The sequence below is a fragment of the Carassius auratus genome, chromosome 2 (genome assembly GCF_003368295.1).
Source record: "Carassius auratus strain Wakin chromosome 2, ASM336829v1, whole genome shotgun sequence".
NCBI classification, from domain to species: Eukaryota; Metazoa; Chordata; class Actinopteri; order Cypriniformes; family Cyprinidae; genus Carassius; species Carassius auratus.
Genome location: NC_039244.1, coordinates 6,064,884 through 6,085,939, shown reverse-complemented (window position 1 = coordinate 6,085,939; position 21,056 = coordinate 6,064,884). Strand labels below are relative to the sequence as shown.

The window sequence follows — 21,056 nt, the reverse complement described above, 5'->3', positions numbered from 1 at the left end:
TGCCAAGCACATTTTAAAAATAAAATAAAATCTTATATTCATGAGTACTTTTGACTTGTTAACAGCGAAATATCTAAACATCCTTAAAATTATATATTTAATTGAGAAGCAAAATGTATTAAAAAATACTACAATTTAAGAGAGAATATCTTTAAGTACTGAATTAAATATTTTTCCTATAATCCGTTAGCAATTCTTTCTTGTTTTGAATATATATCAGTAAAACTAATTTTATGACATCTTTAAAACAAGAAAAACTATATGACGTTGGGTTTAATATCTTATACAATTTTGCTTGTCAAGTAAACATTTTTAGCAGAGAGCCATGTAAAAAATCAATAAATCATGAAATTCAGTCATATAATGATTCCCCAACAAAATATTTTCTGACCTGTTGTTTTACAATATAGCATGAAAATTAACAAAATAAAAAGATACCTAATCTAGATGACATGTCTTGCGAATGTTCTGTTGAGATATATTAGATCTGACCTGTATTATCCTGCATCTCAGGAGCATGACTGTGTGTGTAAGGAGGAACCCATGTGTACAAAGGCAACAAAAACATGTTTAAAGGCACCATTGGAATGAAGTGCGAGTTACCAACTGAACAAACACGTCTCCAAGCATAAATGAGCACAATAACACTGAAAACCCAGTTTTGTACAGCTTTGAAAAAGGGGTTTGTAGAAGAAAAATATCCAACTGCGTGAGAGTTTACATCATTTTGTCTTGGTCTCATCACCAGCAACAAATGTACAAACAAACAAGTAGACAATCATCGTCTGGCTGTACAGTCTATACACGGTGCCCTCTAAACGCAGGTCCCTCTTCCTTCACGTCCTGAGAATAACGCTCAGTCTCGACCTTGAGAAACGTCACAACGGTCTAAAAACGTTCCTCCAGCAAACGTTTCCTGGGTTTATCCAGCATTCCTCATGCTTCCGAGTAAGATTTCTGTGCACTGAGTTTTTCTTTCTTTAGTTTGACTCCGTCCACCAGCTCAAAGTTGTAGTTCTCCAGAACAGAGAGGTTCCTGTTTGTACTGTGAGCGCACGCGCAGTAAAACAGCACCCCGCACACGGCACCCAGCAGGACTCCCACGGCGCTCATCACGATGATGGTGATCAGGATGGGGTCTAAACTCTTCAGCATGGAGCCGCGTCCTAAACTCCACAAGGTGTTGTGAGCCCCCTCACAGCTCACTATTGAGAGTCAAGAGACAGAAACGGAAAATACCGATTAAGGAAATATACCTTTTTTTGTTGTATAGAGTAGTGCAATAAATAATTACATTTGATCTCATTATATAAAACTTTCCCAATAAAAATGTGGGTCTTACCGATCTCATAAACTTTATCTTCATCACCTTCTGTATTATCTGGGTCTGAAACATAAACACAATCGAACAAGGAGATGAACATTCTTCAAAATATCATCTTCCACAGGAGAAAGAAATACACAGAGGTTGGGTTCAGCTTTTGTTTTTGGATAGACTATCTCTTTAAGATCACTGAGTAGTGGGTGGTCACTGTTGTGCTTGATTATTATTATCATTCAGTTATTAATATAAGGGATGCGGGTATTTGATGATGTGCAAAATACCCCAGAGGAATATTAATGAAGGTTACGGACTGGTGAGAGAATCTGCCAATAAAAGTACTAAAATAGAAAAGAGGAGGAGCTTAAAGGGGGTGTGGCTAAACATACCCTTGCACTCTTCAGGATCCACTTCATCCAGGATCTTTATATCATCCAGTGAGATGTAACCAGATCCTGTATGATTCACTTGAGCCTCGATGATCACCTACCATGCACACACAGAAAAAGAGTTAGTATCACGTTGTAAACGGGAAGGTTCTGTCCATAAAGTGGGCAACAGTACCTGATAAGGAGTTTTGGCACTGGGAATCAGAACTCTTCCTTCCCTCCATCTGCTCTTCACCTGGCCGTTCACAGAGCGGATCAGAACCTCACTGTCCTCTCTCTCCTCCTCCTCCACCTCTATCTTTTGCTTGATGTTCAGAGTCCCTGTGTGTTTCTCAGTGAAATGGTACCAGAAAGACATGCACAGGTTTGAATCCGGGGCCGTGACCGGCAAACTGGTCAGTCTCGCCACCCTTCCTTGTCTCGCCGTTTCTTCATCCGTCTCCGTTTCATTTTCCCTCTCCATCTCTATCTGTGTGTTTGTGTTAGAAGCCGCGTAAATGAAGTTGTGGGGCATCCCTGAAACAGAAGAGAGGAATCATCAGGTTGTGAATGCATAAATGCATCTGTTTGACTTCCTCTTCCTGCAATCATTTTATCGCAATAATCTTTAACCTCAAATTAGTTCTGATGTTTTAAAAGTGCATTTAGGAATTTATGAATCTATATTTCATTTTAGTGTGATGGACAAGCCAATTCTACGTACCTGTGTGGTCCAGATAAGGCAGTTTGTGATCAATGTATTTGGTGTTGTTATTTATATGCCATTCGGCTCCTTCACCTCCATCTTGGCTCCATCCACAGTAGGAGGGGTTATCAGCCAAGCCAAAGTCACAGGCAAACCAGATATATGCTAAACAGGAACACAAACAACTAATATTCAACCCCACTGAAGATGCTTAAGTTAGCTACAGTTAATGCAGTATGGTACTGAACTCCCTCTGTGCTTCTTGGACTGCCGGTAGCTTATTAGTCAAAGCTTTTGGCAGGTGTTCAAAAGATTGTAGGTTTAGACCCCAAAGGGGAGTGAAGTGCATTGAGCAAGCATGTATCTGCAAATAGTTACTGCAGCGAAATCTGCTAAATCACCAAAAACCAGTAGCCAACTGCACAGCACTGCATCTAGATATCACATTCTCCAGTAAATCATGATCTAGGTAGTTTTTAGGAAATGTGAACTTTTTACATTCATTTCTGTGGTGTTATAAACAGCTAAGCATCCTTAAAACAAGACACATTTAACAGAGAAGTAAAATTCAGAGATTTCAGAAAATATATCTTGAACTGAGAATTTAAATAAATATTTTTCTCTGAATTTCTCTTATTGGCAATTTATTTATTTTACTAAGTATAAATCTGTATAACAAAATCTATTGTTATAAGTTTATGCTTAAAAAAAAGAAACAAAGTAAACCTTGTGATCTTATAGAGAAAGGCAGTTTTTAGAAACCATGATCCTTTCACAACTGACATTTTTCTGTGGTGTTGGTGTTTTAAGTTTTTTTTTTTTTTGTGGGAATTTTCTTTTTAGGCATGCATTTATGCTGTTTTGTCAGTTACAAAGTGTCCTTAGTCATCCTGAAGGTCACAGTCAGAAGTAACAGCCTATGTGCAGTGTTTGACTCTTTGAGTAAAGGCTTTTATAAAGTTCAACAGCAGGAGATTTTATCATGCAATTATGCAGCATAACACTTGGTGGCAGTGGTTGCAAATTGTTATTGCCACTAATTGTCCATTATGTGTGTATGTAGCTTCTCACCAGGTACCAGGCCTGCTTCCAATTCCTGAATCGGCTCTGCAACTGCAGTTTCTATGGAAATCAAAATGCAGAATGTGCTATTAAAGCTAAAGAGTTAGTGAAATACAGACTAGTTGAATTCCATTCAATTAGGTGGACAATTTTTATGAGATTTTTTATGTGCATATAAATATGAAATAATCCAAACAATAATTAGTGAATGAGGCTTCATTGTCTTCATTCTACAATGTGTTTGAAATGATAAACACATTGATAGGTCACAGTCTATCTCTTTGTTTGTGTGTAACCTACGGGTCGTAGAATGTTGCTGTTTTGCTAAGCGTATACGTAACCTGCTGGGTCGTAGTTAGTCTGTATTTCGCCATCTGGATGTTTGTATTTGTAACCTTTTGGGTCATAGTCTGTGTCTGTGTGGATGTATGTGAGTTTTGCTTTCCTTGTGGGGACTTAAATGTCCCGCAGAGATAGTAAAACCTGAAATTACCAACATTATTGGGACCTCCCAACAGGCACTATTATGTAAACATCATAATAAAGAGAGTAATGTCTTAATGAAAATCTAAAAATACAATAAGGGTTCTCTAAGGAGCTGAGATAGTGTTATGGTTTAGCCAACATAATTAGCTCATAGATGTTGTGTGTGTGTGTGTGTGTGTGTGTGTCTGACCTGTTGTGTCATAGTCTGGCATTGCTTCACTATGGCAGTTGCCATCATCATCACAACTCTCTACTGTCATTGGAAAAAAGCTGGTTGTTGGTATACTGCCTGGAGCGCTAGTGACACTAGCTACTGTAGTTTCCATAGAGGTGGTGAGGGGAACAGGCGTTGTGGGCTCTGAAAAGAGAAGGTTTAGACAATTATTTAAGGCAAAGGAAGCTTTCACAAATTATACACCATTTAAACATGTTAAAACCATTTAAACATGTCATGTTAATTTGGAGTAGATAGCCTGAGGATGAGATTCCTCTGATCTCTGTGATTGGTTGGTTTGGTTGTTACTCACCTTGCAGGTCACACCCTAAAACCTCCAGCCTTAACCCCATCCCCTCAGGAGTGCTACGCTCAGGGTAGATACGCAGGAAACGCATCAGCACTGGATCAAAGGTGCATACTTCTGGTGTGTCATGATTCTGATTACCCAGAAACACCTGAATGTGTGAAAAAATAACATTTTGTGTCTGTCTGCTTAAAAAAATTAAACAAATTGCATTTCATACATATCAAGAATAATAACAATGAAGATAACAATGACGATAACTATAATGTTTACTATTATTAGTGTCCACACAAATAGACGATAATGTTAAATATGCAATGCAGGCATATTCTCCCACTGCTTTAAAAGCTAGAGGTGGATTCTGACCAGCTCTCAATATTTTCATTCTTCATAAGCTGGAAAAATCTGCTGAAAGTGATTTCAGTGATATGAGTTTTCTGTGTCATTATTGTTACAGCTGTCTGGATTTCCCTATTCTTGTACATTATTGTTATGGTTTTCATTATAGTTATCATCGTTGGTGTGAACAACCCTCACCTATAACAATAATTATAAACATTTCAGCATTTTACTAATCATTCCAATCCGTCCAGATCACAGCAATAAGGTTAATGACAGAAAAACAACATTGTTGTTTTAACAACATAAATGCAGTGAGTGGTTGTAATAAACAGAATGTTATTGTTCATTGGTGTGGGAGTTAATATAATTACAGTTATCATTCTCTGACATTTACACATGCAATACCTTCACTTTGTTGCTGTTCTTCTCTAGTATGTGGCTCCAGTCCGTTCCATTTGTGCTGTATGTAACTCTGAAGCGTTTGATGAAAATATTCACATCTCTGTATTTCCCTCCCTGCAGGATGAGACCCGTTACCATCCGCCGGGACCCCAGATCCAGCTCCAGTGACTGGTTCTTCCCCAGATTCTGCGGGTGAGCAACCACCCAGCCCGTTCGGCCGGTTAGGAGCCGGGCCTGTTCTGGGAGCCAGCCCCTCTCTGCCGATGGCCACACTGTGATCTGAGAGTCCGAAATCTGACCCGAAATCATCCCTAGCATACTGGAGCATGCAGCGTCTGAGAGAAGAACAGAGCATATGAGCATATGAGCTATTTTAATGAAAGGAGCACCAATATTCTGAGCCACAGGAAATAGACATACAGGCTACTTCTACCTGTTATAAATAGTTAGAATTTATTAAAACACACACACACACACACATGCAGATGGGACCTCTTGATGTCAGTATTAGGTGTCAGTGAATAGAGAGGGGAGTCTTTCTCTAATGATCTCACACAGAGTGAGCGAATCTGGGAAATTGAAAGTGACTATACGTCCTGCTGGGATTTCATAGTGACTTCATGGCTGAATCTCACCACAGAAACCCTCTGCTGTAAGTGTGTGTGTGTGATGAGATACCTGATATTTTACATCCGTACACCTCGAAACGCATGCAGATGCCCTGTTCCCAGCTCTGAGGTCGTATCCGTAGATAACGGGTGAGGGTGGGTTTGGGCAGCCTGGCACGGACCTCATCTGTGGGATTTTGATTTCCATGAAACACCTGAGAAAAAGAGAGATGACACATGTAACACTTTTCCCTCTCCTTTTCCTTTCCAGTGTTCAACTTAATTTTTTTCGGCATGCCTGTTTTTCACACAATTGCCAAACCATCTACATAAAGAACAAAACAAAGACAGAAAAATGTAAGAAATAGTACTAGAAGTGATAATAATAAATATAAAATAATATAAAAAATAAATAAATAACAAATAGCCTATATAAAATTTTTATCAAAAACAAAGCAAAATAAAAAAGAATAAGAAGTATCCTATGTTCACGAAAGCTGTATTAATTTAAATTTTAATATATCGTAATTTATTTGTGTGATGCAAAGCTACATGTTTAACAGCGTCACACGATCCTTCCGAAATCATTCTAATATGCTGATTTGACGTTCAAGAAATGTATTCCTTTGATTATTGATGTTGAACTCAGTTGTACCGTGAAATATTTTTGTGAAAACTACATTTATATATTAATTCAGAATTATTTGAAATAAAATCTTGTTATATTATAATGTCTATACTTCCATTTTAATAAATTGAATGCATTCTTGCTGAATTGAAAGTATTAAAAGACTGACACCAAAATGTTTTACATAAGAGTATATAAAATAATTAAAAAATCGTATAAAATCAAAGACATTAAAAATACATTATATTAATATTACAATAATGATAAAAATGTAAATACTCGCCATCTGTTTTGTTTTGTCTTTCAGGGTAATCCAATCCTCTCCGTTTGAGCTCACACTGATCTTGTATGTTCTTACGTAGTAAGCTTTTTTTGTTTCCTTCGAAATGGCACCTTGTGTTCCTATGGCCGTCACATACCGCAAGAAACCCAAGTCCACCTGTGAGAGACAGACAGAGACTGTTAAAAAAGGGCTGTTACTCTCTGGTGAGTGTTTTTGTGCGGACTCTTCACTTTGTGTGTTGGGGCATTTGTCATGTAACTGCTGGTTAATCACACTGCACTGATTCACAGTTAGTATGATCTATGATGTGTTCACTGCATAGCAGCAGGGCACTGCAGTGTCTGGACAGGAGGGGATGAAAGCTTAACATCATTTACCACAGTAAAACATGTTTCTGGATCAACATCCTTGTTCCTCATGGAACAACATTCCTAAAATCCCAACCGAGCAGCATTTTAGGTTTAAGACTTGGACTCTCTCTGCTTTTGGAGGGTATGTTAAGGGTTAAAGCTATGGCAGAGTCATAATTTTGATCCAGGAACATGTGCTACTTGGAATAATCATGTTGAGTCATATTGCACATATACACACACTAAGCAAAACACTGCACAATCTATGTGAATATGGTTTAATTAGAGCAAATAAATTGCTGGAAGAAAAATACGAACCAGTAATAAAAAATGAGCTTCCCATTGTAAAACTATGACTTCAGCTTCACACCTTGAACAAATTAACACAATTATCAAACGTATACAATTTGACTAGACTTGGCAGCCACTTCAAAATATTAACCACTTCATTGCTTAATTTCTTTTTATTTTATTTCAAAAAGTTTAGGTCAGTATTTCTAATCTCATTCCAAGTGCGTGAAACATAACCTTCTGCCTTCATGTCTATACTCACAATCAATTTCCTCTGTCGTAATCTGAATAACTTGCAACAATAACTGGCCAATGAAGCTATACACACACTTAAAATATTCAAAGCATCATCTATCATGGTCTTATATTGTGTTTCAACTTCCGAGAATCTTCATTTCCTTCCCTCCTCAAGTATTACATGAAGTCTGTTCTAAGGGTCTAGAAGACCTCCAATAACTTTATAGTAACAATGACCACCTCAAACTAAAACATGGTCAAAGATCCATGTCACAATGACAAATTATATTGTCATGGAGCAATTCCTGCATTAAATCTAGCATGTCCGTTATTGCCTGTATCTCGAGTGTGTGTGCGTTGCTCTCGAGATAAAATAAACTCAGTTGACGCAACAGAAGTGTGCATAAATAGCCTATTGAGAGAGAGCGTTTGGCTCAATGCAAGCATTCCTGGCACAAAAGTTCACATCTCTCTCCCACTGGTTTCCACCCAAGTCTCAGTGAGCAGATGTACCAAAACCACACTGCTCCCATTCCCTTTCTCTCTCTCTCTGTGAACAGGAAGGTATTATGAGGCTAATTGCTTTTCAATATTGTTTCGTTTCAGAAGCGACTGAGCTGCCAACTTGAGTCAGCCACAGCTAACAAGATCAACAAGTGTTAAAAATAAAGGAACAATGGCAGGACAGAAGAAGAGCCCCTCAAATGCCAGGATCTAAAGACAAACATGGACACTTTTTGTAGAAAACAGGATATTGGTGGGTGTGTGAGAGAAAGAGAAATAGAGAACTCAAGCAAGAAAGGGAAGAGGCATAAGGAAAGATGAAGACGGTACTTTACTGACCCTCATGCCGCTTTGCTTTCTTGGGATAGTCTCCAGACTGAGGCCAAAAGACAAGACATGGTGTGATTCAAAAGTGCCCCGGGATATGGATCACTTGACTTGTTCAAAGGCAGGAATATGAAGAATTTAGACCGGGAATTTAGACCGATGGTTTGAGAGAGGAAAGAAGGAGGCCATCTAATCGGAAATGGAGCAGGCATCTGAAAAAGCTTTGACATTGCTTTCCAGACAGTTTTCCTGAGTTTACACATTCGTTCTGCTTCTCACCAAAGGGGGAATAACCCCAACACTAATTCACCATTCTTATAAGACCTGGCTGAGTGGTTAGGTTAAAAGTACAGTTTACCCAAACATTCATATTCTTCCATTTCATTCATTTAAAACTTTTCAGTTAAATGCCAATGTCTAGGTTTCCTTTCCTTACAATGAAAGTGTGCTATAAGGTACTAAAATGTATTATAAATGTAGTTTATATTCATTATATGTGCTACTACCAGTATGAGTATATTCATCTCACTCCTGCTACTAAAAAGAAATCTACACTAGAACCTCATGATCTGTTTTGAAGGAATCTCTCTGTCCGTGTCAGAATGAAATGTGTTGTCCAGATGTGTGTCTGGATCGTCAGAAACTGTCTACAGTAGCTGCTCTTTCAGAGAGGAAACCCTTCCTGCATGTACTGCTGTGAAAATGACAACATGCCAGTCACATTCTTTGTAGAAACAAAGAGCCAGGAAAAACCCTTTCCTTCTGTGTGTGTATGAGTGTGTCTGACTAAAGTGGTTTTGCAGATTTTACATCCATCCCATAAATGTCTAAAAATGTGACATCAACTCATAGCAAGATATGTGATATTAAATCATACTTTTATTATTTTATAAATAAATTTGAATTTTTTTTTATTATTTATACCTGGTCAGTAAGAATTAGTTTAGAAAGAAATTACTCCTAAAACTTTTTATTCAGGAAGGACACATTCAATGGATCAAGTTACAATAAAGATCTTCCTATTTGAAATAAACGCTATTCTTTTAAACATTCAGCAAATAACAATTTTCTTTTTTTACATTTTTATCACGGTTTCTATAAAAATAGTGTTTTCAACATTGATGATAAATAAAAAGTGTTTCTTGAGCAGCGAATCAGCATATTGGAATGATTTCTGAAGGAACATGCTGAAAATGCAGCTTTGCCATCACAAGGAATAAATTACATCTTGAATATGTTAAAACAGAAAAAAAGTCATTTTAAATTGTAATAAAATTGTAAAAAAATCATACCAATGCCACACTGAAGTGAAGTGACATACAGCCAAGTATGGTGACCCATACTCAGAATTTGTGCTCTGCATTTATCCCATCCAAAGTGCACACACACAGCAGTGAACACACACACACATACCGTGAACACACACCCGGAGCAGTGGGCAGCCATTTATGCTGCGGCGCCTGGGGAGCAGTTGGGGGTCCGGTGCCTTGTTCAAGAGCACTTCAGTTTTGGTATTGCCGGCCCATACTCAAACCCACAAGCTTAGGTTTAGGAGTCAAACTCTCAAACCATTAGGCCACGACTTCCCCATTATCCAATTTGCACATGTAGTGGACATGGAAGTTTGAGTCTGACCTGTGATGTTCTATCCCATCTCTCCGTCTCTCTTTTATAATTCCATGACACAACTGTGTACTGTCTATTGCAAAGTCCAAAATAAATAACAGCGGCATACTATCATTTTCAGGTTATAATGACTTTACGAGTGTAAAGGTCATGTCTTTTCTGGTAAGTTGTTCCTAATTAAATTAGAGAATGTGTGTGTGTTTGTACCTGTATCCACTCCCGAGCAGAATCCTCTGACGGCGTCCAACCGTTTTCAGGGAAATTGAGTCTGGAGCGCAGTGGAGACCAGCTGGGATTATACTGTGACGATGCAGATATCCTGTCTTCTGTGATCTCACCACTTTCCATCCCTAACGGAGACATACACTCACCTACACACACACACACACACACACAGAAATAAACTGTTATGTCATGTTTTTTGAAGTAATATCTGTCTGACCCATAAATCATGCTTTGGTGAATCTGATACTGTCAGAAGGTTTAGGTTTGGTAAATATAATTTCTTAGTGTCTGTCTAAGTGCGTTTGATTGTGTATGTGTGAGAAAGAAATAGAGTCAGATCTGCTCTCTTCTCACCACAGGACGTTAATATAAGTCTTTCATGTTTGGCCACAGATGTAGTGACCCATGTGACCCTTCTGCCCTGTGTGGCAGGGTGATGAAGATGAATTATAAACAGACAGCCTCACTGCACTTTATTACACTGAACTGAAAGCACACACATACACAGATTTGTGAAGTGAATCTGAGCCGGGATCATGGGTGTTACCTCGGTGCCTTCAAGCACATTATTGCTAACAGTCTTAGTTAGTGTGTGATTCTATGAAAACTTGATAGATGGGTTTAATAAAAGCCCCAGATTGGGTGAGCTGAGAGTGCAGAAATATCAACAGCATCATTTTCATTCTCACCTTCACATATATAAATCGTCATAAATTTTGAAAAAACTTGTCACTTGATTATTTTGAATGAATGTCACATAATTCTATCCTGCCATGAAAAATGTAAATTATTATTATTATTTAAATAAAAAGGAGTTTTACACAACATGGCAACGTGATAAACATCACTGAACTGTGATTTAAACTTCTGGCTCCATTTCTCGCAGAGCTAAAGACGATTTTCCTTTTAACTGAGATCTTGCACTCCCAAACCTGGAGGACGATCAAGTGCTTGAGCTTAAAGATGAAGATAAATCTGGTCTATGTTTCCCAAAAGCATTGTAAGTGTAAATAGGAACCATTGCCACCACTTTTCTCTGTAATCAATTTAGGCTCATGAATCATGATGTTTTTGGGAAACGCAGCCCTGGGAATTATATCCATCAACTGAGTGTAGAAAACCTTTTCTTATTGACTAAAGAAAAAACAACAAACGGAAGAATAACTGTTTTGATATGTACTTGATACAAAATATGATTTCTTTATCAAATCAATGGATAAGAAAATGTGATGCAGAATATGTGTAAAAACAACTGAAAAGCTAGTATTTAATTCGTCAAATAACATAAGCAACCTAAATGAATTTTAGATAGTAAACATTAATGTAACTACATTAAACAAGTCAACAGGAAAGTTAGAAATGATAGAATACAATGAATTGATTAATTAAATATTGGACAGTGGTCGATGAGATCTATAGTTCATGTCCAAGGCTTTTTAACTTCACACTGGTGCATCTTCATCTTGCGTGACAAAAGTAAACTAAAGAAAACAGAGAATGTTATTGACCTATTAGCTAAGTGATAAAAAAAACCCACTAAAAAGTATTTAGAAAAAGATATATATATTTGTGAGGCAATGTATCTTCCGTAGCTGCTGGTAACGTCCTGTCTATAACTCCAGAGATTTGCCACCGTATGTATTTTAATAATCATTTACATTGTTCTATTGTTGTATTTTTTCACTTGCACCATGTTATCTGAACGTTGCTGCACATCATTGACAGCTTTCCACAATTAGAACGTTATTCTGATCCTTGTGTTTTTTATTATTTGCATTACAATCACTACATTTGTTTGTTCAAATCGATTATTAAAATTGTACGCAGGACATTTTTCAATTTGTATATAATATACAAGTGTTGAGTAAAGAGAAACTGTGATGAAAGCCTGTTTTCAGACATTTTATTTAAAGTTGTTTAGGCTCTTACTTTTCACACAATCCAATATGAATTAGTCTTACTATAGACAATCATGAGCTTATTTTATGAAACAGGCTTTTCCTACAGAACTCAAAGCTCTTATCATGGTCTAAAAAGACTATTTAATGAAACTAAGCTGCAAAAACATCTCCTTCACTTTTGTGATGTCACAGTCACCAAGACATTAACATTTGCATTTACATATCAACTGTTCAATACTGGACCCAGCAGCAAATTCACAATGCATATGATTTATTATTTTACTAGTAAATAAGTCATAACAGAGGTCACTTATACAGACAAGCCTTAAAAAAATATGACTTGACAAACATAATGAATTGACAAGTTATAAAGCCTCACACAAACCTTGGTGTGTCTGAGATGAGTCTGAGCTGGTGCGGATGCTGTAATTGGCTGAAAAGCCTTCTTTGGTGATGGCGTTGTCTGTGTGGATGCTGAGAGAGAGAATACCGGTGTACGAGATCACACGACCTGGCTGTCTGGAACCACAGTATCGACCGATATGAGGACCCACTGAGAGAGAGAGAAATGAGATTTGAGCAACTTAGTTCACAGTGCAATCAAAAACTCAATATTTCATCATGCAGAGCAATCCTAATAATTATAAGAGTCATACTGTTTTAGGGTTGTGTATGTGTGTCTTGGGCTGTTCTGTTCTTAAAAAAAAAAGCCTTTCCTCCAGATCTAAGACTTTTCAAACTTCCTGCTTCTCTCAGCATGAAGTCTGAAAGTCAGCACTGTTTTTATCCTTAAGTTCCTCTATTTTGTTTCGTCTCTACCTGTAGGATATCCGTCCCATATCTCCAGATAGTCAAATCTGCAGACAGCCCCCACAGGTGCGGTTGTGTCCGGTTCCATATCAAAGCTCTGGAAGTCCAAAACGATCTCTGCCATCTTGGGTGCAAAGATGATGAAGGTGCACTCCAGGTTGTTTGGATACTTATCAGGGAAACCAGGGGTTTGAATCACTCCGTGTGGTTCTGTGAAGTTTCTGGAACATTCAGTACCTGCACAGAATGCAAAAGAACGAGTTGCATTAAAGCATGTTTTTAAAGCATCTCTGAACAGTATATATCAAAGAATTTACAAAGTAACATGCACGCTCGAAAAGTATTTTCAGAGAATGAAAAGAGATTAAAACATTAAAAGAGAATTAATATCTTGATTAAAAGACATTCGTTTTGTTAGTGTGTGTGCATGAGCAATATAAGATCTTTGACTGTGTCTGTGTGTTTTTTGGTACCTGTGCGATGTATTTCATAGCGGATGCTGAATCCTGCTCCACTGCTTTCATAGTCGGTGGTGAATTTGATGAGTAAAGAGTTTCCACTAGAGATAATCGGAGATGGAGCGATTTTGCCGCAGAACCTCCCAAGAGAGAAAGCGTTCTCATCCACACCATCAAACACCTGTACAAAATCATACCTACACACACACACACACACACACACACACATCATTGAAATAATTGTGTTTATGTGTATTGTAATACATTTACCAGTGAGTTATTGTAAAAAGTGTTGTTTTCAGTTCAGTTATGGATAATAAAAATATAATATAATATAATATAATATAATATAATATAATATAATATAATATAATATAATATAATATAATATAATATAATATAATATAATATAATTCGAAAAACATTTGTTACAGTGTTTAATGCATTCATAATGCCTTTATAATAAACCTTATAATCAGTTGTATGTTCTTATCAGTAAATGTAATCCACTGTTTTAATGTGCATAAATCTAAATATACATTATAATACACTATTCTATCTATGTTAATGTTTTTGAAGACTATAATGTAATAATTGTTATTTTTATATAATTTATTTTATAATCCTGATGTTCTTAATGGCACCATGAATACATATTATAATAATGCATTATGAATACCTTTGAAATGCTTTTAAAATGCATTAAATTGACATGTTTCATAGAAAGCACAACTGGAATCTCTGGAACCTCCTCCCCCTGGTTCCGTCCTAGAGGAACTTTTGCGTGACTCATTTAGATTTATTTTGATGACTCCTACAGCATCAGCATCACCATGACGCGACCCTCTGTGGGAGCCGAAGCGTGCTTCCTGCCATCGCTTCCAACCTGGACTCGACTTAAACTGATGTTCTGGGTAATTTAATGAACTATATAACAGGAAACCTGGCAGAAAAATATGTCCCAGCTTGTTAAATACATTTATATTCTTCTAATCTTAAAGGGATAATTCACTCAACAATTAAATCTTGTCATCTTTTACTCACCCTCAATCTGTTCCAAATCTGTGTAGGTTTCTTTCATTGTTTTCTTTCATTTATTTTATTGCTGAGCACATAAAATATATATTTTGACGAATTTTGTTAACCAATCAGTTGCTGGTAGCCACTGACTTCCATAGTGTTTTTAAGTCGATGGCTACCGTCAGCTGTTTGGTTACCAAAATTCTATATTTAAAATTAGAAATTTTAATTCAGAATTTTTGGGAGTTAAAACAAAGGGGTGATTAAGTTTATGCATGTTTCTAATGAACTGAATGAGAGTTCTGTGCTGCAGTGTGTTTTATCTGCAGTGATTACAACACACTCTTTCAACAGAGACAGAAACTCAGAAACACAATGTCTGTGATTTTGGATTGAAAAATATACTGCTATTGAGCAAGACACACAGGAGGATGTGAAAGCTGCTGATATAGTGACTTATTGAGAGTAAAATAAGCCAACAATGAAACTGTCATGGGTTCTGTTCTGGAGGTTTGCAGCTGATTCAGTCCCTACAGAGATGAGAATGTATCAAAGAGAAAGGAAAATGATAAAGTGTGGGTGTCTGATTATGTTTTATAATAAATCCCTGAAAGATAGAGGCAGAAAATAATAAGAAATAAATAATAGCTCATAACAATAGTTCATAACACTAAACTATTAAAATCATGACAATAGAATGGTGACTGCTGCTTGGGTGTTGTGGCTGATAAATTGGTGGTTTCTGCGGTTGCTAGAATATTCTGAGTGTTTTTTGTTGCTGTTGAACAGTGTTCTGTGTGGTTTTAGCTCATTGCTAAAATTTTTGGTGTTCTGAGTGTTTTTAACACATTGCCATGTGGTAGCTGGAGTGTTTTTAACATGAATTAACTAGGATGGCATCGTTCACATCCATTAATCAGTGCAAAGTAAGGAAACAATTAATACTTAAGAGTTAGTAGTTTGTTAATATATATAATACTATGTATAAATAATAGTAATAGTGATGCTTGCCTTAGCAATAATAATGTGTGTGTGTGTGTGTGTGTGTGTGTGTGTGTGTGTGTGTGTGTGTGTGTGTGTAAGAGAGAGTGTTCTGGAGGGCTGTTAAGAAGGCGCAGAGAGAGGAACAGAGTGTCATTAATGATTAATATGCAGGGAATTATTAAAGCATTCCCACACAACAAAGCCACTGATGATGAACATTATTTCTACTCTGTAAGTGTGTGTGTAGAGGGACTGAGAGGAATCAATCCTCATGAATCCTGCAGCAAACTACTTGTGTTTTCTCTCCTGGAACATACATCACAAAACTGAAATGGAAAACTGCATTTCTGTCTCTACATGATATATGAAGGTTAGAGATTATGTGTGTGTATGTGTGTGTGTGTGTTGTGGCACAGGAACACATGTGACTGATTTCACACTAATTACATTACTGACTAGGGCCAGAGGCATTTGCTGGACCGACAGCTCAGATAAGACAAAAAATGTATTAGAAACACACACACTGACCTACGACTACCTACTACTACTACTACAGTAAACAAACCAGGCAGACTGAGCTAAATAAAGGAAAGAAAAAGTATAACAGCAACACACCCCTGAACTCAATACTAAAATATCTGATCTCTTTGCAAGTCTAATGTGTCTTTTTTGATTAACAAGATACTATATTGTTCAGCTTTTGTGTCCAGAGAGAAACTATGAAGCTTTTTCAACGAGAACTTTGAATGCAATATTCTGTAGTTTAATGCTGCATTCGTGCCATGTTGGAATTACCATAATTACGAGATGACAATTTGGAGATTCTACTTGGAGCTGTTCACATCCTCAGACACATACTCATAATTTGTTTCCATGGCAACGTTCATAACGCCAACATTGATCCATGTGCAGCTTTGCTGTGGATGACAGCAAAATAATTAAGCACTACTTTTATTCACCATTATAAGAATAAAGAAAGCGTACCAGGTAACACTGGCTATAATAAAATGGTATATCAAATATGAATATGTAGTGTTATCTAACTACATTTACAACTACATGCTAGCATTTTTGTCATCATGTCTTAATTACAACTTGTAATTAAAAGTTCAATGAAGACATGAAAGGTTTTCATTACACAGAAACTCACGCAGCATCTGAAAGCTGTAAGCAGCTCTGCTCTGTTATATGATATGTTGAAATAAAAGGCTGTTAGATTGTCTGATATGTTTGTTCTCTGCAGTGCAGCGCAGGAAGGAACGAATACAGTGTTTGTGGTGGTCTCCTGGGCTTTTCCGCAGGGTTCGTTCAATAATGTTTCTCTATAAACTCTGCAAGTTTTGCCACGGCTTAAAAACTGATGTCCAGTCCAAGAACAATACAGCAGCATCTGGTCCATGTTAAAGTGAAGTTCTGATTCACCTTCCTGTTCTGCGATGCACATTCATGGGTGTCTGTCCAAAACACACCAAACATTCCACAGTATTTCAAACAGTCACACACTTCTGTTGGCATCTGGCTTCAGCATTTTGAGACGGAACGTTTAAGCCCAGTGAATGAATGGATGGGAAAGAACTGGAACTCCTTGGAATACTGGGAGAAAATAAATGAATACCATTGCTGCCTCTGAGTTACTGTTTCACACCCAGTTCAGGGTGAGAATGGATGTTTTGAACAGTCTTGACTAATTATCCATCAGTATATCCGTCCAAATTGCAGTCAGAGATGAGTGTCTGTCTCTATGGCAGTTTTTGTATTTAAGCTTTTCAAAGACCTCTGTTACAAGCTTGATAAACATCTGCAGCTGGAATCCTCATTTAAATCCAAAGCAAACACATCGAATGTGATTGAAAATGTGGTTTATTTCTGACGTGTTTCACAATTAGTCGTTTAAACCCAACACCAAACTCAATGAACTTCAGAGTTTATGTTACGGTTGATTCGACAGATGATTCAGAATGTCTCTTCACTATAGACTTCTTAGGTTTTTGTTTTTTAGTTTTGATTTCTGTAGGGTTTTTTTTGGGGGGGGGGGGGGGTCTTTTCTTAAATAAGAAATGACTGTTTATATATTATTTACCATATACTGTATACTTAATGTTAATTGTGATCTCATTACATATTTAGATTTTCAGTAAGCTTCCAATAAGCATCTTTGAAATACAACATGGTTATTTTTAATTTATTAAAAATGTAAATTCAATGCAATTTAAATTAAAATTAAAATTGTTTAAAAAATGTCTAAAGGAGATTTTATTTACTCACCCTCATGTTGTTCCAAACCTGGCTGTGTGATTTTCTTGTGCGCAACACAAAAGAAGATATTTTGAAAAATGTCTCAATATTTTTTTGTCAAAACAATGAAATTCAGTGGTCCAAAGATGTTTTAGATGCCAGTGACTGTAATTGTGTAAACAAAAAAGTTAAAACATTCCTCAAAATATATTCTTTCCACAAAAGAAAATCATACAGGTTTGAAATGACATGAGGGCAAATTGTCATGTTTGAGTAACCTCTTTAAACTCTTGCAGCCTGATCAAAGAAGTAAAGAAGGCAGAAATACATTCTGGTTCATTTGTCACACTGTATACAGAATTTATTTTTGAGTGGATATAAAAGAAGTTGAGTGCATTGCACTGTAGGATACAGTATTTACACCATTGTGCTCTGAATGTATTGTACAGTTCAGAAAAATATATGTACTGTAGTTTAGTCTGATACAGTGACTAGTCACACAAAAATATCCACACACATACATTACACAGACTATAGAAGATGGACTGAAAGAGAAAATGGACATAAAGGGATGGTCATAGTCTGTCTGTTGCTCTTTCAAGCCCCCTCATGGGTCCACAGCAGGACATTCAGCATAACGGACCTTTCATTGGTCCCCAGGCACTGAAATCCAACCCAATACACATCTGTGTGACTGACAGCTGCTGATTTACACCCCTATTTACGAGCTGTTTAAAATGACAGAGAGGCTCGTCAAATCCATCTCATTTATGAGATTTAGTCCACACAAAGCCTTGTGAGTGTTCGCGTGCTGATGCTGTTAACTAAACCACTGAAATGAGCCGCAAGGCAATAACAAGCTCTGCCTCCAACCTCACTATCATTTAATGTCAGTGTCTGCCAGCCTCCTCATTAACAAAGCAATCAGCTTGATTACTCGTGTGATACTGGAAGCCTCATCAAACTGATGAAGATTAAACCATACACAGTGTTCTATGCACCTTTCACATTTTTTCTGTTTTGACCCCTCGCATTCTTGAGATTTCCCTATTGGGAAAACCATCCCCCTTGTTTTTTCCCCAGGAAAAACATCTCTCTCAGTGATAAATGCAGATCCATTATCATTGGCCGGGACGTTTGTTATTAAACAGATCTAGTTCAACTCCTAAATCTAAAGCCATACATATTAAGTATTTCATTTTCAACCAACAGGTAGCACACCTCAAGATCTGAGCACCAAATTAATCATCTCTGAAACCAGGTAGACTTTCTGTGATACCAGAGACAGTATTAATACAAAAGAAACCTTGGAGAATACGGAGACACTAGGAAAAGATTGGTTTTCTTAATGAGAATCAATTGCCCAATCCGGTCTTTCCCAATTCAAGTTAACAGTAGCTCTACATGCATCCCTAGCTCACAAACAGACTCGTTCCAGAGCGGACTTTGGTGATATCTGTCGTTTCTGACGCCCTGGTTTCCTTCATGACAGTAATGTTGGTTAGACTTACTTGCATTCCCGGCTTTCTAGATCAAAATGTGGGTTAAAGTTGATGAGGATCTTCTGCTGTGGATCAGGTGCCTGGATCAGCCAGCTGCACTGCTGGTTCACCGGGTATGCAGACGGGTAACCGGGAGAGGTCACATAGCCGGCGCTGGAGATCGTGATTTTCCCACCGCAGGGACTTTCTAAAAACCAGAGTGGCACATTTAACATTTTAACTGATACTCGGGGTGTCATACTTAGATATTAGTCATAGTTTCCTCACATTACATACTAGTACAGATAACTAGTGACATATTGCACAAATGTAACTTGACACCCATAATTTCATAATTATTTCATAATTTCTCACACTGCTGTTCGATCAGATCAGAGGATCGATTATGCAACTGGAAATTGATCAATGTATCTGAGCTGAACACAACACGCCGTGGACTAGTAACTGTATGGGTGTGGAGACGTGGTGGGCAGATATGCCCACTGTCTGGGTGTTTGAGTCTGATAACACACACCCAGCTCTCGCGAACACACACTCACACACACACACACACACACAAGGTGCATCTATGGTTCAATCGATGCCACAAAATGAATACTCTTATCTACTTGTTTTAGACAAATGATCTCATTTATAAAAAATGATAAGATGTATACGCTACACAAATAACAAAAAAAAAATGTTAAATAAAAATATACAACTTAGGTAAAATTCAAAATCAAATAAACGAATAAATAAGAAATACAAAAATCATGTGTAATGTCGAAATGAATTGCTTTTATTCAAATAAATAGTATTATTAATATTACTTAATCAGCCTGACCAAGTTTAAGCCAACAAAATGTTTAGGACCAGATCAAATAGGTCCTTATGTTAACAAAATGTACATTTTAACTTTTTGCCTTGTGGACACAGTGGTGTAAATTTATTTACAGCAATAAATGATAACGAATGATCTCTATCAGACACGGTTTCTGTTTACCTTCTGAAACAGCAGCGCCGCAGGTGAGCATCAATAACAAACGACAGTAATAACCACGACAGAGAAACCGTGCCGAAACAACACAACGCGCCACAATAACCAACTCACCCGTTAGAGCGCGAGCCACGGACAATCCCGTTAGAGTCACACAGAGCAAACACCAGTACATCCTCAAAGAAATCTGTTCCGGTATATCCTCAGGATTTCGTGTATGAATAATTTTTGAATCCACGCGGTTGTTTGGAAGCTGGAGAGAGATCCTGTCACGCAGATCTGGGAACCGCTGTCTCCTGTTCCATATCGCGAAAAAGAAAACTCACAGGTTTGAAAAGAGGGAGATTCTTACACAGTCAGTCAGCGCTTTAAAATGTCATAATCCAATTTTGGAGCAGTTTGACAGCGCGTCCAAGGCTCGTTGACAGCGGGATGTGGGCGCTTCAGCGGGCGCGTCTTCGGGTCACTCCCTTCAAAGACTGATTTCCGTCCTGTCTGTCGTGCGAACCGTTGGGTACCTATATGTAGCAGGTTCTCTCTGGTGTGAAAGTGTCAGCATCCGATCTGAAGACTGTGGGTGTCAAAACTCTCGCAGCACTATTTGCTCTCGTTCCTCCTCCTTGAGTGAGAATGGGCAGGACTGGAAACGAGCAAACCCTCTAACCCTTTCCAGGCTGAGACGCGCGGTCTCTCTGCCAACCAGACACGGAGACAGTGAGCCAAACCAAAGAGACTGTGCGCTCCTCTGCGTGGGAGCGCAGTGCTCAAACAAGATCCTCAAAGCAGGGCGCGAATTAAGAGGGGTTTTGGAGGGGGTTGGCACCCCCCAACTATCGCTTGAATACCTAAAAATAAAATAAAAAGACTGAAAACATTCCTAAAA

At 37.7% G+C, this 21,056-nt stretch overlaps 1 protein-coding gene across 1 annotated transcript; it reads right to left on the bottom strand.

Annotated features, from left to right (window-relative positions):
- Positions 1-720: 720 nt before the first annotated feature.
- On the bottom strand, positions 721-20,994 carry LOC113114119 (neuropilin-1a-like). The gene is made up of 17 exons (XM_026280878.1): positions 20,288-20,994; positions 19,207-19,384; positions 13,472-13,653; positions 13,008-13,235; positions 12,574-12,741; positions 10,270-10,433; positions 6,728-6,883; positions 5,887-6,031; positions 5,212-5,543; positions 4,471-4,615; positions 4,134-4,301; positions 3,467-3,517; positions 2,414-2,560; positions 1,886-2,226; positions 1,711-1,807; positions 1,343-1,387; positions 721-1,205 (listed from the first exon to the last, which is right to left on the bottom strand). The coding sequence occupies exons 1-17, from the start codon at positions 20,346-20,348 to the stop codon at positions 937-939; spliced, it is 2,877 nt and encodes a 958-aa protein (XP_026136663.1). The 5' UTR covers positions 20,349-20,994; the 3' UTR covers positions 721-936.
- Between the last annotated feature and the right edge of the window lie 62 nt (positions 20,995-21,056).